Source organism: Amphiprion ocellaris, chromosome 7 (genome assembly GCF_022539595.1).
Source record: "Amphiprion ocellaris isolate individual 3 ecotype Okinawa chromosome 7, ASM2253959v1, whole genome shotgun sequence".
Classification (NCBI taxonomy): Eukaryota; Metazoa; Chordata; class Actinopteri; family Pomacentridae; genus Amphiprion; species Amphiprion ocellaris.
The window spans coordinates 32,883,327-32,901,550 of NC_072772.1; the positions used below are offsets into that span (position 1 = coordinate 32,883,327).

Sequence of the window (18,224 nt, forward strand, 5' to 3'; positions counted from 1 at the left end):
ATCCAATCCTATTTTTTCTTTCCAATAACAACAAAACCTATTAAAACTAAAATTATATTTGTGCTAATTTCAATACTTTTTTAATGGGTGAATTTTTTTAAATGTTAAAAAAATTACATTTAAAAACTTTTTGGGGGGCATCTGGTGTAAATAAAAATAAAATAAAATTACATTCTCTAAAAAAAATACAGATTGTTGATTATTTACAGATTTGACCTATTTTTGTTTTTTTACTGTTAACATGTAAATAATAAAATAATATGTACACTGTAAAAACAATAAAACAAATATATAATATAATATAATATAATATAATATAATATAATATAATATAATATAATATAATATAATATAATATAATACAGGTCCTGTAAAAACAGTTTAAAAAAAAAAAAAAAAACTAAAAACAAAAAACAGCTAAAGTCTGGCAGCAAAATACATTCAATAATAATACTAGAATACTCCATTGTTCAAGTAAACACTGAAAATAGTTGCAAAAGGCTGTAAAATAATTATATTTTTAGCTTATCTAAATACAGTAAAACACTGTAATTTTAGAGTCACACATGATGAAGACCAAAATCCTTTTTTTTTTACTGTTAACATGTAAATTAATACGGTTTTATTGTGAATTTGTTGATTATCTCTCATTTAAAACAGGTAAAATGTGTAAAACAGCAGTAAATTGTTGTGTATTTTTTGCAGTGTGTAGTGGGCGTGTCTGTTTGCGTAGTAGCAGTTCATTTTCTGCTCTTCATGATCAAACTTTAATACTTGATGTGCTGCTTCTCTGACATGGTTTTGTGAGCGTCGAGCAGAACCATGTGGACGGTGAGCTGAGATAAAAATGGATTTTGACTCACCATTTACTCTCGACTCTCCTGCAGCTCTCTGCTCTCTCGCCCTGCAGAGTCACCGGCTCCTTTCTGGGCCAAAAACCTTGTTGAGTTTCAGCAACTTTCTCTCTTTGGCTGCCGTGAATAATTCAGCAGCGCAGTTCCTCATCACTAATTCAGAGGAGGAAGAGTGTATCTGGCCGTGTGCTTGGGGAGTGTGTGTGCATGTGTACGAGTGCGTGTCGGCCATATATCCCCGTGTACTCCTATGTGGGACGTCTGCAGAGGTACAGTATGCATGGGGAGTGTTTGTGGCCTATGGTGGGCGATTAACGCTGCGTCAGTGTGCAGGAACCTGAGCTCTCAGCTGGCTGAGTATGTTCCTCTGCTCAGGCTGCATCCTTGTGTTTAGCTCTGGTCACTCACCAACGCAGTTACACTGAGTTTCCTGCAAAAAAAAATCTGCACTTTGTACTCGATTCTTTGCTGAGGATTGTGGGAAGATGAATGACACACTTTAGTTCAGAGACACATTTCAATGCTGCTGAATAAATACTGCACTACCCCGAATGGCCACTAGGGGCTGGTGCTTTTAACCATCCTGTTTTACTCATTTACGGGCACCAAAGAATACTGTTTCCTTGTCTGAAAAAAATCCAAAAATTCAGCAAAAAAATTCCCCAAATTTCAGAAAATTTGCAAAACCTTCAGGAAGAAAATTTCAATAATTCCTTAAAAGTTTCCCTTAAAAGTTTTATTTTTCTAAAAAAAAATCCCCCAAATTTAGCAAGAAAATTCTTGTATTTTTTTTTTTTTTAAAATGAGTAAAAATCTTCCAAAAAAATCCTAAAAATATCTAAAGTGATTACATATATATCAGTAAAACTGCTAATATTTTCTTTTGTGAATGTTCTTAAGAAACATTTTTAACATTTCTTTTTTTCCACCAAAAAAGTTCAAAGATTTCCCAAAAATGTTGAAAATGTGGATATCAGAAGTTTCACTGTCAAAACAAATTTTTCCCTACATTTTCAAACTTTAAAACGGGTCAGTTTTGACTCACAGGACGACACGAGGGTTAACCATATAAAAGGTGCATCTTCTTGGCAGCCCAAGTGTAACTAATAATAGTGGAAATCCTCATTTACAGCAGAGATGTTGCTAAGTGGAAGCCTCTTAAATGAATCAGAACTCTGTTCATTTTACTGAACATTAACCCCCCTGTCGTCTTCATTTACAGGCACCAAAAAATATTGTTTCCTTGTCTGAAAAAAATCCAAAAATTCAGCAAAAACATTCTCCAAATTTCAGAAAATTTGCAAAACCTTCCGGAAGAAAATTCCAATAATTCCTTAAAAGTTTCCCTTCAAAGTTTTATTAATAAAAAATCCCCAAATTTGGCAAGAAAATTCTTGTAAATATTTTCAAAAAAATTGTAAAAATCTTCCAAAAAATATCTAAAGTGATTCCATATATATCTTTAAAACTTCTAATCTTCTTAAGAAACATTTTTAACATTTATTTTTTTTTCCCCAAAATGTTGAAAATGCGGACATCAGAAGTTTCACTGTGAAAATATATTTTTTTTTCCACATTTTCGAGCTTTAAAATGGGTCAGTTTTGACCCCCAGGAGGACACGAGGGTTAACACTCGAACAGGGCTGTCAGGAACTCATACTTTTTGTGGGACTAGTTACTTCATGTTCACTTCAAAATAAAAGTATGTGAAATATATGCACTTCCCGTTATTGCATTCACACGAACTTTACCAAAATAAAATCATCTGTCTTTCACTATATTTAACATATGAAGGAGTACATTTTTTAACTGTATAAATGCATGAATTTCAACATTTAAAATAAACTGTACACCTTCTGTTTACTGCTATATACAAAATTAGACACATTTTTGAGGGTTTTTTGCACTTTACTTTTTGAATTTGTGTATTCTTTAATTAGGTATTTAAGTTTGATTTGGTTTTGTTGCTGGACTCTCATTGTCCACATCAGGAAGTCTTCACTGGTTTTGCTTCAGTAATGTCCAAGTCCATATATTAAAAAAAAAAAAAAAAAGAAAAGCAGCACATTTTCTCCTCCTCTCTTATATAATCGTTAAAGCCCCTCATCAGCCTGCCTGCTCCACTCTGTCCACGTTACGACTCTGTCTTCAGGACAAAAGGGGACTGAAGAAGTGACCTCGGTTGGAAATCATTCTGTAGCTTTTTAGCTGCTTTCACCTCTTGGTCTGCTTAAAGAAAAGAGCAGGTTTGTGCCTAAAGGCTGAGTCGCTAAGCACACATAGATGTGACACATGTTAAGTCGCTCTATAGGAGTGGTGCTGCCTTTAATCTGTCTGGTAGACTTCCTGTATGCTGAGGATGAACAAACAACACTGTTCCTGAAACCTCCTCATGTGGGATTTGCAGTTATTGTGCATTAGTTCACTTTATTGAAGTCAAATACGGTGCGATTAAGGTACCTCCACAGAAAAACCCTGGAAAACCCTAAAATGCTAATATATTCCTGTCAGTGTGTGTGGTAGATGCTAAATTTGCTTTGCCAACTCAATCATGTAGGACAGGAGTGTCAAACATGCGGCCCGCGGGCCAAAACCGGCCCTCCAGAGGGTCCAATCAGGCCCGCTGGATTTACTTTGTAAAGTGTGAAAATTACAGAGAAGACAGTAACTGCTGATTGTAAAGTTGTAAAACTATAAATTTAAATAATTTCTAAACAATGACAAGTTGTTCTGATCATAAAGTAAAATATTGTATTACTAGTTGTTCTTTTGTCATTTTGTGTCTCATTTTTTGTAATATTTTGTCTTGTTTTTGGTCTTTTTTTGTCTGACTTTTGTCTCATTTTTTGTCGTTAATCTCATGTTTTTATCGTTTTCTGTGTCCTGCTTTTGTCATTTTGTGTCTCATTTTTGTAATACAGTATGTCCCAAAAAAACTGACATCATTTGAGATGTCCAGATAGGAGTAACTACATGGTCAGGAGAAATGATGCTTAATAGGATTTATTTTGGACATAAAATGTTTATATGTCCAAAATAAAATGTTATTCTACAAATTTCAAATGAAAAATTCTGGGGGATGATAATTTTATAATGTTCCAAAGTTATTACAAATGTTCAGTGCTTCTGAAACTTGTGAAACTGCTGGCCATCCAGATCCTTTTTTCCGACACAATCAGCCTTCCTCTTGAAACTTCTTATGCCATGTCCAAATTTGCTTTCCTATTGCCATTTGTTTATGAAATTTTCTTTCAAAGTCACGTTGCACATTCACATTTGACTGAGTGTGAGCGTACTTCAATATACAGAACGCCTTTTCTGTTGCAGTAAACGCCTCTATTCCTGAAAGCAGAAAAATAAAAATGATTACACTTTTTGAGCAACAAGAGCAAACAAATTTTAAACAAATTACTTCGGTGATGAAATGATGTCAGATTTTTTTGGGACACCTTGTATTTTGTCTTGTTTTTGGTCTTTTTAGTCTGACTTTTGTCCAATTTTTTTGTCGTTCGTTTCATATTTTTGTCGTTTTCTGTATCCTCTATGTCTCGTTTGTGTCCTTTGTCTAATTTTTTTTGTCATTTTGTTAAATCCTTAATAAATCCGTGGATCCAGACTATAAGCTGCATCTCTGCCAAAATCTACTCACTTGGTCCTTGTGTCATTTCTGACCTTCCCTGAAAATTTCATCCAAATCTGTTAGTCTGTTTTTGAGTAACGTTGCTAACAGACAGACAGACAGACAGACAGACAGACAGACAGACAGACAGACAGACAGACAAACCAACGCTGATCGTCACAACTCCGCCTAGGCTCCACCTCTTTGGTGGAGTAATGATACAGAAACTCATAAAAATGGCAAAAATTGGCCTCGCTAATTGATAATCGGTCGACTCCTACTTCAAATGAACTGTTTCGTTCGAACACCGAAGCTCAAAAATGCCTGAAGAGACAGACTTGAATAGTCGAGATATTATCAAAATTGTCGATGATTTTCTTTGATTAATAAGAATATTTTTTGTATTGTTTATTTTTATTTACTTCACATTTTTGCCTATTTATCTGTGTTTATGGTGGTGGGAACTGTGCACTTTCTATTCTATTCTATTCTATTCTATTCTATTCTAATGGACCTTTCTAGTCAACCACCTTCATGCAGTGGTGTTTTCCCGATGTGCGCTTTTTTTTGTCGGACTAAAACCGCGAGAAGGCAGCGTGATGACGAAATCGGGTGACGTGACGACGACTAAGGCCGTCCCTCCTCTCCCTCCTCCCTGCTTACGTCAGACCTCTCCCCTCCCTCCCCTCCTCCTCCCCTCCATCCATCCCTCCATTCATTCATCCCTCTCCTCCTCTCCCCTCGTTCAGTTCGTTTACGCTCTGGAGGGGGCGTCGGGCCGTGACCCTCCGTGACCTCCGTGTGAATCCGTGGGACCGAAACCCGGCCGAGTAAATCTATCAAACCCCGATTCTCTTTTCTTTCCAACTGCTTCTTCTTCTTCTCTCTCTCTTTCCTCCCTGCTTCACCACTGCAGCAGCAGTCAGGGAGGCAGGATGGAGATGGAGAGTACAGCTGCAGCAGGGAGGGGAGAGATAAAACAAAAAGGCAGCCGTGGAGGAGTTGTTAGCTTCTAGGAGTGTCGGTTAAAGCAAAAAAACAATAAAACCCCTTCATCCCCTTCACATCCATCCGTCTGAACCCCACCTCCCTCCCCCTCCTCCACCTTCAGCATCATTAGCTGTGACCGGTGAGCCTGGAGGCAGCATCCCCCCTCTCCAAAAAAAAAAAAAAAAGATCCAAATCCCAGGCTCCTCCTCCCTCTTCGTCCTCCTCCTCCTCCTCCTCTCCATCTCTTCTCCGGCTGCTTTTCCATTCGTCCTCTCGCTGAAGGTGTGAGGCAGGAGGGGAGGAGCGTCTGTGCACCGGCTCAGCTGCCTGCCATTTTATTGTTTTGGGGAGGAGGGAAGGTTTTTTTTTTCATCTTCCTCTTCGTCGTCGTCGTCTCCCAGTCATCCTCCCCCGCCCTCCTCTTCCTCCTCCTCCTCCTCCTCCTCCTCAGCAACACAGCAGAGAGAGAGAGAGAGAGAGAGAGAGAGAGGGAGGCAGCGAAGGCAGTTTCAAGTCTCCAGTCTGTCTCTTCCCTCCAGTATTGTTGTTATTTATCCTCCTGCATTTTTTCCTCTCACCTTTTTTTTTGTCGTTTTTTGCGTCACCGCCTTGGCTCTTTTTTCCCTCGCTCTTCCATCCATCCTTCCTTCCTTCCTTCCTCTCTCCACCCGGCTCTGCGGTTGAATATCGGTCTCTTACATGTGTGTGACGGCAGACCGGCGAGGATGCGGATACCAGCGGCTGCCACAACCCCGCGGGCCGTTCCCGTTAAACGCTGCCGGTAAAACGGGTCATTATTCGCCGTTGTGGTTGAGGGAGGGATGAGGATGATGGACAGGGGGGAAGACGAAGGATGCTGACCTGAATATTTTCGCCGTGAGGTTTGCCATCCTCCGGGGCTGGAGGTGTGCGTGGGCATGTGTTGACGCCGCGGACGCCGCCGTGTTGTGTTGCACATGTGAATCCTCGCCGCCATGCTTGTTGGTACACGTGTGTCTTGCCTCCATGTGCCCGCTATGCGTCATTAAATATTCGTGTGTGCGTTTGACCTTGTGTTTTCTCGCTGTCTTTCGTTTACGTCTTTGCACAGAAGCTGCTGAAAACACGTGTGTCTCATGCTTCACCACGAGGTGATCTGTCTCTCCAGAACAGGTATTTACAGTGTTGTCTCCCTCTCTGCTTCTGTCACCCAGCTGGGGGACTGGGTGTGTGAGAAGATGCTGATGGCGAGGGACAGCAGCCGAGACGAGACCCAGAAGCTTCACAAGAAATGGCTGAAGCACCAGGCGTTCATGGCCGAGCTGGCCCAGAACAAGGAATGGCTGGACAAGATTGAGAAGGTGAGTGTTCGCTGGTTGTTCTCTCGCTTGGACTCATTCTGGGTTTTAGCTCATTGGAGTGAGACAGAATGCAGCTGTGGACAGTGGAGTGGTTATTTTTGGTGTGTTTTACCATGTAGTGGCTTTTGAGGATATCAGGATGGAGATATGGAGAATGAGCGACATTAAATGTTGGTTTGGAGTTGAAATCAGCCAAGTATTTTATATAGACTGGTCTACTGGAGGAACACTACATATAAGAAACAAGTGGCTCGTATTACGTAATAATAGATCGTCATTGTTGGTTGACATGCTACAAGTTCTTTCGAAACCTCACGTATGAAAGTGAACTCTTGCAGTGTTTGCCATTTTTCTACTACAGTTTAACTCTCTGAACCCCATAACCCATTGGCAGGGTTTAACGTCATTTTGTATTTACAAAATCACCAAAATTCCACCATTTATTAGAGCTAGAAACTGTAAGAATAGAAAGAATTCTACTAAATCTGATAGTCCTTGAACTGCTCATCTATTTTTCTTGGAACATTTAACCAAATCCAAGCTTAAAATCACTATTTTTCATTAAAATGACTTATTTTATGTGCTTTTATTTTATAATATCCCCAAAAAAAGGCATTTTTACCCAACCAGATTATGTAAAAAACAAGAAATTCTGCTTTCGTGACTGGTAAACTAGCTCAAAACCATGTTGTTCGTGTTGACAAGAAATTTTGCCTTCCTTTATGCAACTGAGAAATGAGTAGCAACTAGATTTAAACCATGTTGTCTTGACAAAATCACCAAAGTTACACCAGAAAGTGTAAAAACAGAAGAAAGTCTGCCGAATCTGATGGTCCTTGAACTATTCATCTACAGTTTGCTATTTTTCTGGGGAAACTTAACCAAATCCAAGCTTAAAATCACTTTATTTCATGAAAATGACTTTATTTTATGTGCTTCATTTAGTAATTTCCCAAAAATATAGCATTTATCAGAGCTAGCAACTGTAAAAACAGGTTTCACCACCTTAAATATGAGTAATTATTGTTTTACCTTGTCTTATTTTATAGCAAACTGGGTTTCTTTTGGTTATCGGATGGTAAGTGAGACCAAAAAGCATTTGGGTTGACAAATTTTTTTGCTATTTCTGACATTTTATCAACCAATAGTTGAAGGACAGAAAATAATCTTTGATAATTGCACAATTTGTTGGTTCCAGCTCCTGAAATATGAGAAAGTGTAGTTTGCATTGTCTTATAATATAGTAAACAGGACTTTAGGAGAGTTGGTAAGAATGTTGGCTTCACAAAAATTGCCAAAATACGCCATTTATCAGGGCGAGCAACAGTAAAAAACAGGTTTCACCTCCTTAAATAAGAGAAATTGTAGCTTTACCTTGTCTTACATTGTAGTAAACTGAGTTTCTTTGGGTTTTTGGATAGTTAGCAAGACAAAATACAATTGGTGATGACTGAATTTTTTTGCCATTTCTGACATTTTATCCAGCAGTAGTTGAAAGACAGAAAATTATACAGCAGCGTGATTGATAATTGCACTTTTTGTTGGTTCCAGCTCCTGAAATGTGAGAAATTGTAGCTTTGTCTTGTCTTATGAATAAAAGTGTGAGTTTTCGTGGAAAACATGAAATTGCCTTTGTGACCCCACACTTTTAGACGGTAGTGTAAGATAAACTTTTAAATTTACCTGTTACAGCAGCTAGATACAAATGAGGTACAGAAGAATAATTACAGAAAGTACAATAAGACTAAAAATAAACACATAATGAAGGTATAATAAAGACAATGTACAAAGCATAATGAATTTACATCTAGATGTGACATGAATTGAGTGGATACATGTGAGGAAATGTAGTTTTTGGCTCAAAGTTGAGCAGAAAATATATAAAATATGATAAAATACTCAGTGCTGTGTTGTTGTTTAATGGAAAAAGCCAATTAAAGTCAACTTGACCATGAAGTTTGATCCAGATTCTACCTGCTAGCAGAACAAATTTAGATATGGAGTGGGTTTGGAGTGGACACATGGACGCTGATGGGCCCATATGGGCTGTTTGTAGAAAATCAGAAGTGTGACTGTTTGGTTAGCAGGCTGTAATTCTCTCTGATGGAGGTTATGGGATAAACAAATGCTGGCAGTACATCTGTTCTGAGGAAAGCCAGAGAGCTGCTGTGTTTCTGATGAAGCAACGCTACATTTCTTACTGTACAGCTTTATGTCACCAGCTGATTGGTGGATTTCAGTCGTAAAAACTCCCGTCGTACTACGGTGATGGTGCACACAGCTGACTGTGGCCCGGTGGCTCCATCCTCTGCAGTCTTATCGTGGGCAGGGCTGAACTCCCCTGATAGCAGCGCAGTGAATGAAGCCAACAAGCTGCACCGTTATCTGTGTACATGGTGTTCTGTAACACAGCTTCTGACCTGGTGAGAGTACAGCTGGACATGGATTATTAGTTGAAAAACAGGAGATTAATCAGAGAAAATTGTAGCTTTTCCTTGTCTCATGTTATAGTTAACTGGACTTCTTTGGGTTTTTAGACAGTTAGTGAGACAAAAAAGCAATTGGTGATGATGGATATTTTGCTATTTCTGACATTTTATCAACTAATATCAACCAACATTAATCTGTTGGTTCTAGCTCCTGAAATATGAGAAAATGTAGTTTGTCTGGTCTTATATTATAGTAAACAGGACTTTTGGAGAGTTGGGAAGAATGTTGTCTTCACAAAATCACCAAAATACACCATTTATCAGGGCTAGCAACTGCAAAACATGTTTCGCCTCCTTAAATATGAGTTATTGTAACTTTGAATTGTCTTATATTATAGAAAACTGAATTTCTTTGGAGTGTTGTTAAGATTGAACCCCAAAACCCATCAGCAGCTTTTAAAGCTATGTTGTCTTTACAAATCACAAAAAATACACAGTTTACCAAAGTTAAAAACTGTAAAAACAGGTTTCACCTCCTTAAATATAAGTAACTGTAGCTGCACCTCGTCTTACGTCGTAATAAACTGGATTTTTTTGGGTTCTTGGATGGTTAGTGAGATCAAAAAGCATTTGGGTTGACTGATTTCTTTTGCTATTTCTGACATTTTATCAACCAATAGTTGATAGACAGAAAAATTAATCAACAACGTCTTTGATAATTGTGCAGTTTGTTGGTTCCAACTCCTGAAATACGAGAATAGGTAGTTTGCCTGGTCTTATATTACAATTAGCTGTACTTCTTTAGGTTTTTAGACAGTTAGTGAGACAAAAAAGCAATTGGTAATGACTGATCTTTTTTGCCATTTCTGACATTTTATCAACTAATGTCAACCAGCGTCTTTGATAACTGTACAATTTGTTGGTTCCAGCTCCTGAAATATGAGAAAATGTAGTTTGTCTTGTCTTATATTACAATAAACTGGACTTTAGGAGAGTTGATAAGAATGTTGTCTTCACAAAATCACCAAAATACTCCATTTATCAGGGCTAACAACTGTACAAACAGGTTTCACCTCCTTAAATATGAGTAATTATAGCATTACCTTGTCTTATATTATAGCAAACTGGATTTGTTTGGGTTTTTGAATGGTTAGTGAGACCAAAAAGCATGTGGGTTGACTGATTATTTTGCTATTTCTGACATCTTGTCAACCAATAGATGAAGAACAAAAAGTTAATCTTTGATAATTGCATAATTTTTTGGTTCCAGCTCCTGAAATATGAGAAAATGTAGTTTACCTTGTCTTATATTGTATTAAACTAGACTTTTGGAGAGTTGGTAAGACTGAACTCCAAAACCCATCGGCAGCTTTTAAAGCCATGTTTTCTTTACAAAATCACAAAAAAATACACAATTTATCAGCGGTAGCAACTGTAAAAACAGGTTGCAGCTTCTTAAATATGAGTGATTGTAGCTTTACCTTGTCTTACGTTGTAGTAAACTGGATTTCTTTGGGTTTTTGGATGGTTGACATAAAAGTGACACAAAAAAGCATTTGTGTTTACAGATTTTTTGCTATTTCTGACACTTTATGAATCAACCAACTGATCAGTATTTGAAAACCAATTATTAGTTGAAAGACAGAAAATTAATCAGGAACTTTTGTGATATTTGCACCATTTGTTGGTTCCAGCTCCTTAAATATAAGAATTTGCAACTTTACCTTGTCTTGTGTTGCAGTAAAGTGGATTTTTTTCAGGTTTTGGGCTGTTTATGAGACGAAACAGCAGTTGGTGATGACAGATTTTTTGCTATTTCTGACATTTTTTGACTCAACCAACTGGTCAGTGTCTCAAATATAATTGGCAGATTAAAAGCAGAGTGAATAAAGCCAACAAACAGCACTGTTATCTGTGTACATACTGTTCTGTAGAAAGGAAAAAATGAGGCCACAGCTGAAATGAATAGTTGATTATTTGTTGAAAGACAGAAAATTAATCAGCTATTTCTTTGATAATTGGATGATTTGATGGTTTCAGCTCCTTTATATATGAGAAACTGCAGCTTGGCCTTGTTTTATATTATAATAAACTGGTTTACAGCCGGCTGCACAGTGGTGTAGTGGTTAGCACTTTCACCTTGCAGCAAGAAGGTCCCTGGTTCGCGTCCCGGCTTTCCCGGGATCTTTCTGCATGGAGTTTGCATGTTCTCCCTGTGCATGCGTGGGTTTTCTCCGGGTACTCCGGCTTCCTCCCACAGTCCAAAAATATGCTGAGGTTAATTGATTACTCTAAATTGCCCGTAGGTGTGAATGTGAGAGTGATTGTTTGTCTCTGTATGTAGCCTTGTGACAGACTGGTGACCTGTCTAGGGTGTCCCCTGCCTTCACCTGAGTCAGCTGGGATAGACTCCAGCCCCCCCATGACCCTAGTGAGGATTAAGTGGTGTATAGATAATGGAAGGATAATGGATGGTTTACAGCCTGCTGTCTTTACAAAATCACCAAAATGTATGATTAATCATTTATCAAAGCCAGAAACTGTAAAAACAGAGAGAATCCTACGAAATCTGGCTGCCCTTGTGCTATTTATCTGTTACCTGTTGTTTTCTTGGAAACCTTAACTAAATCTAAGCTTAAAATCACAATTATGCATACCTCATTTAAAAACTCCCCAGCAATAAACCATTTGCTCTAACAAAATTCTATAAAATGGCAAAAATTTTGTATTTCTCTGCGCAGATGTGAAACCAGGAATGACTCAACTGTGATCAACAGTCACATGTCAAAAAATCAGGGACTTTTTGGTTGTCATCTTGTTTTTTTCCAAATATTCTGTGCGAAATTTTAGCTTTGCATTTTTATCTTACCTTTTTTTGGGAAAGAAAAATCAACAATTTATGACTCAACCAACTGCTCAGTGTTTAAAATGTAATTTGCAGATTAATTAACAGTGAAAATAACTCTTAATTGCAGCCCTAGCTGAGACTATATTTGGTTTGACACAGCTGTAATACTTCAACCAGCTTAAATAAAATGCATTAGCTTGTACTGGCCAGTGTGTAAACGTAAGTAGAGCCATTAAATGTTATTTAAAAGGTTTTTATAAGGTTGTACATCATCTCTCTGCCCTTGTCCAGTCAGCTGATCACTGGAACATTGTGGTTTATGGCTGCAGAGTTGGAATTTAAGCCGTTCATTATCAGCGATTGCTTTCATCTTCTCTAGAGAGTGCTGGGATGTCGGTGTGTGTGAGGAAACATATGTGTGTAGCCGTGTTAGCATGTATGTTCACATGCTAATATACTGTGGGTTTATGATGTGGGGGCATCGGCTGGCTGATGTGTAATTATATGCAGTGATGGGATGTGGAGGGTGCAGCACTGGATGGTCTCACATTATACATTCATAGGTCATATGCTCATCTGGAGGAAGAGAAATAAGAAATAGAGGACGGGAGGAGGAGAAATGTGAGTTTATTTTCCATTTTGCATTAATTTTCTGCAAATATAGAATGTTAAACGTTTGACAACACACAAAAAGTGGCGTAAAATCTGATATTATGTCATTATTTGCATATATAATATAAATAACCAACATTATTGCTTTGGAGGATAATTCAAATGTAGCTTTAGTTTTCTGAGATGTTGTGTTTTTAGAAGATCTGTTCACCTGCGGCTCCAGAAATATCACATATGCTGTTGCTGTTGATTTACAAAGGAGCCCATTGTCTTGTTTTACGCCCACGAGCTGAGTATCAGAATAATGCTAAGTGCATTTCTTTGTTTTCGTTTTCAGATGAAAGTATGTAATTTGGCTGACAGTAAGGAACAGTAACAGCCTATACGACAAACAGCACAGAAAACATCAAATAGTCTTCGTTCTCGGTGGGTTTTATCGAATTATATTGAAATTAAACACTGTTAAATGTGCTTTTTAAAATATCTGATAATAAAATTAACCCCAGAGCAACTTCAGATTGTAGGCAACTAAATCAGATTTATAATGAGTACAGAGATTTCTGTTTAGGCTGTTTTAACTTAAGCATTGAGTCCTTCCGCTCCTAACCAACATGCATTCAAACCTCCCTCAAACGCCAAAGTAAAAGCACATTCGTATAATAGTGTGTCCACAAAAATAGAGGAAAAAAATGGTTTGGTTAGTTGGAAGCTGACTGTTACCTTACTACGAGGAAACTAAAATTTGTTGGTAAAAATTACAGAGTTGCAACATGTAGATACAGTCTAAAGACTTTCACATTTCATTCATTAATTTGGACTTTTTCCACTAAAAATCAATCAAAAATGAGGCTAAAGCAGAAATGAATAGTCAGTTATTGAAAGACAGAAAATTAATCAGCAATTTCTTTGATAATTGCATGATTTGATGGTTTCAGCTTCTTTATATATGAGAAATTGTAGCTGTGCCTTATAACAGACTAGTTTAAAGCCATGTTGTCTTTACAAAATCACCAAAATGACATCATTTGCCAGTGGTAAAAACTGTAATCAGAGCTAGAAACTGTAAAACAGAGAGAATTTAACTAAATCTGTCCTTGAACTACTCATCTGTAATTCTTGGGGAAACTGAACCAAATCTAAGCTTAAAATCATGACATTTTATTAAAATCGCTATATTGTGCATACATGATTTAACTGTCCTGTTGTCTTTGCTTATGAACACCCAAAAAAATACTGTTTCTTTGTCTGAAAAAAATCCAAAAATTCAGCAAAAAATTCCACAAATTTCTGAAAATTTGTAAAACCTTCAGGAAGAAAATTCCAATAATTTGAAGAAAGTTCTTGTAAATATTTTCAAAAAATTAGTAAAAATCTTCCAAAAAAATCCTAAAAATATCTAAAGTGATTACATATATCAGTAAAACTTCTAATATTTTCTTTAAGAACATTCACAAAAAATCAACCAAAATCCAGCAAATTTTTTTAAACATCTTTTTTTTCCACCAAAAAATGTTCAAAGATTTCCCAAAAATGTTGAAAATGTGGACATCAGAATTTTTTTGAGAATTGTCTGGGTGACTCCAAACTTTTGAAGGGTACATATACAGTCTAAGGACTTTCAAATTTCTTTTTATTAATTTGGACTTTTTCCACCTAAAAATCAATCTAAAGTTTAATAATTGTTGTCCAGCGGTAGCATGCAAAAATCAATACCTAAAATTCAACAATCTTTTGTGAAGCAGGACAAAATGCTGTTGTAAAAAAAAGGCCTCAGATGTTTTACACTGTTCTTGTGTTGCTCTTTAACTTCTATTCGTGTGGAAAAAAAACCCAAACAGTTTGGTCCCAAGAGAACACTTTTGGAAATTGGGGATATTGGCTCATCATTCGCTCATATTGGTTTTAGGGTTTGTGTTAAGCTAGCAGACAGAGAACATACTGATCCTGACCAGTCTAAAAGCCCTGAACTTGTTGGTTGCGTTGATGTTTCCGGTAGAAGACTGTAGTCACACCAGGCCGTCTGGCTGTTGGCAGATCGACAGGGTTTAGCTTCTGAAGTCATATGTGGCAGCCATGTTCACCCCACAAGCCTTCTCCGTGGCCGTTGCTTAGCGACGTGCAGGGTTTTTTTGCCAGTTAACATCCAGTATTTGGCTCGGCTTCATGGCGGCGCTGGTAAGGATTCGTCCTCGTTGGCGACTGGTGTTAGAAAACACAGTTCTGGCTGCGTCCCGTCGTGGCCTCGCGGTTTGATTGATTGCGTAGCTGCTGGTTGTGGTACGTCGAGTCCAAACACTCTGCATGTTGTGTCCTGGTTGTGTCTCTCTGCCGGTGTCCTCTGAGAGTCTTCAGTCTATTTCTGTTTGGGGTAAGAACACTTCTCTGCTGTGAAGGACTCTGAAGGAGCGCAAGGCCCGTTTTTAAGGGAGCGTTCACCAGCTGAGTCTGAATATCAGAGTGTATCTGGAGTGTTAAACGTTTCCCTTTAGCTTTGAAATAAATAACTGCTCAAAAAGAGTTACCTGGTCTGTTTAGTTTCAAGCGTCTGTCTTTTTTGCCTCCTCAGGCTAACATCAAGGCCAAAGCATAATAAGGGTGACTAAACCTGAATATGTAAAATGCTTCCCACATAAAATATGGTTCATGTGGGAACTAGTTTGTCTCCTGCAGTTCTGTCTGTCATTCCTAATATTTCACTGTTTTATTACTTTAATTGTCCACTAAGGTCCAGGTCTTAAAGCTTTGTTATTTATTGGTTTCCAGACTCTGTTTCAGCTTAATCTGCCTTCTAGCATAGCCGCTAGTCGTTAGCATAGCCCTGGCCACAGTGAGAGAAGCTACAATTTGCATCAGATAATTGGAAAAATGACAAATATTGGAAACGTACATTTACCTGTTTACCAAAACACAGCATTATTTACTCTGGTACAAGTTAGAAACTGCAGATGAAATTGTCTTTTTGTCCATTTCCTTTACAAGAACATCCCGTCTAACTGTTAGCAACAGCCAGAGACTCAAGATTTCACTGGTTTGAGGAGATATTTGCATTGTTAGACACCCGGATAATAGCAAACTGCAGATACACAGCTGGTTTTTCTGGTGTTAACACATATACAGTCCTAGTCCAAAGACTAATAATTGAGCTTTGTTGAATTTTAAAGGACTGCGAACAAAATCTCTAACAACAAAACTCTTGCTAAATGTGAGTTTTATTTGCTAAAAGCTAGTATAAAGCTAGATATTTAATTTTTTGTCTGTAGCTGTGAGTGCATCCTAATAAACATGACATCCTGTAAGTTGAAATAGTTCCATTAACACTCATGTATTTAAGTGTAATTTTAAGTCCAACCATTACATAGTACAGTATGTGGCACTGATTTGGGCTTTAAAAAGGAGGGAAACAGGGACAACGGGAAGAAGATCCACCACTAAGACAGGGCTTTTTACAAAGTGAAACAGGAAAGAAACCAAACAAAACTCAAGACTTGTGCTTCAGATGAATCTTTGAATAACGTCCAATAATATCACAAGTGAGTTTATCTTCAGGTTACTGGAGATGCTGGGAAACCCATTATGAATAAAACTTAATCACACATTTGTGGCTAAAGAAGTGATCCTTCAGCGACAGGGACTCCCTGGCTGACTTTCTGCGTGACTATGATGCACTTTGTGTCGTCTTGTTGTGACGTCAAGCTGCATCTGGAGCATCGTGTCTCGTCCTTCCTGTGCTTGCAGCGGTTGCTGGGCAACAGCCATAATCCCGGTGTCCTCGCCTCCCTCCTCCGTCGGTAAAGCTCATGTGTGAAGGTCATTCCTCCATCCTCTCTTTTTCCATTCAACTATTTCTGCCTCCTCCTGTTCCATCCTGTGACCCAGAAAATGATTGAGGTTCTCCGTCATATAGGAAGTTCCAGTCACTTAGACGTGTCTAAGATAAGGCGAATTAAAGAAACTTAGGTGCCTTTTAACGGCTGGCAGGACATCTTTGATCAGAGTCTGTTTATCGATCAGTCAGCTGATCTGATGGAGCAGCAAATGGTTCATCTTCAAGCCTCCTTACTGTAGATGAGACTGATTGATTCTTGCAAACACAGCTTTGCTTTTTTCCTCCAAAAAAAGAAAAGAAATCCAAAAATTCCATAGAAGTATAAAGAAGAAAAATACAGACACTAGTGAAACTAATCAGGGCTTTAAAAAGGAGGGAAACAGGACAACAGGAAGGAGTAAAAACACAAGAAACACTGTTTGAACCAGGATTTTTACAAAATAAAACAGGAAATAAACCCAAGACTATGACAATTTCTTCCTTTTTCATGTATCTCTACTGGAACAAACTAAGCTATGAGGAGTTGTGATCCATGTTAGCAATCAAAAGAGGAGGGAAACGGAGACAGTGGGAAGAAGCAAAAACATGAGATACTGCAAGGACACGGATTTTTACAGAATAAAACAGGAGATAAATCAAACAAAACGTAAGACCATGATACTTTCTTTGTTTTTCGTACATCCCTGCTGGAATAAGCTAAGCTACGAAGAGTTATGATCCACGTTAGCCATCAAAAGAGGAGGGAAACAGAGACAACAGGAAGAAGTAAAACACGAGACACTGCAAGGACAGGGATTTTTACAGAATAAAACAAGAACTAAACCAAACAAAACTCAAGATCATGATAATTTCTTTCTTTTTCATGAATCCCTGCTGGGACAAGCTAAATTTTGAGGAGTTAGCATCCATGTTAGCCACATTTAAAGCGCCTCCTCCCTAAATCTCAGTGTTTCTACAGCAGCAGGTGTGGATGTAGCGTAGTGTGGCACTCCAAATCTAATAAGCTGAGGTTAGCAGTGTTTTGAATGAGTAATGCAGAGTTTAATCAATAGCTGCAGGATGACTGGGCTTCTTTTAAACAAACCTGGATCAGATCTCCGACATAGATTGTGAATGAACCACCTGAAATACTGTGTGAAGAAACGGTAATACGAGGAAACAAACTAGACCCAGACGTAGGAATATTTTATTGTTGAGCCGCTGGTGCTGGATTCCAAAATAGAAACCAGAGTTTTTCTATTTGCGGCGCAAGAAATCGATGCACCAGTCGTCTGCTCGCCTTTTGGAAGACGTGTTGGTTGTAAAGACGAGTCCAGTCATTCTGTAATGCAACTCTGCAGCGATCGAGACCAAACACAAGCTGCTCGCCGCCGAACACGATTTGCTTCGGCTGCAGCAGATTGTATTTGAGTGTGTGGAGGAGTGTGTGAAGTGAAAATACCCTCGTCCCCAAGCAGTCGCTATTCCAGACCCAGTGGGCTCCTGATTACTGCCCCCCTTATTACTGTTAATAACTGCGATGATTAAATGGCCTCATTAACTCGTTAAGACACTTCCTCTGTGTTGGATCACATTTTAGGTTCTGATATTTCAACGAAGCTACGTCCTGATTAATCAACAAATGTATTTTAAAATTGGAACAGAGCGTCTTGTCTCACTGACCATTTTCTTTTTGTTAATAACTGTAAGTGTTTTGTCATCTCTTC

At 38.2% G+C, this 18,224-nt stretch overlaps 1 protein-coding gene across 5 annotated transcripts in view; it reads left to right on the plus strand.

The window, feature by feature from the left end:
* LOC111583325 (spectrin beta chain, non-erythrocytic 4-like) overlaps positions 1-18,224 on the plus strand; it is a 136,003-nt gene that overhangs the window by 72,554 nt on the left and 45,225 nt on the right. For all 5 annotated transcript variants that reach the window (XM_055012470.1, XM_055012471.1, XM_055012472.1 and 2 more), the window contains exon 25: positions 6,657-6,803. In XM_055012470.1, coding sequence (XP_054868445.1) covers positions 6,657-6,803 — 147 coding nt within the window. The remainder of the gene's footprint in view (positions 1-6,656; positions 6,804-18,224) is intronic.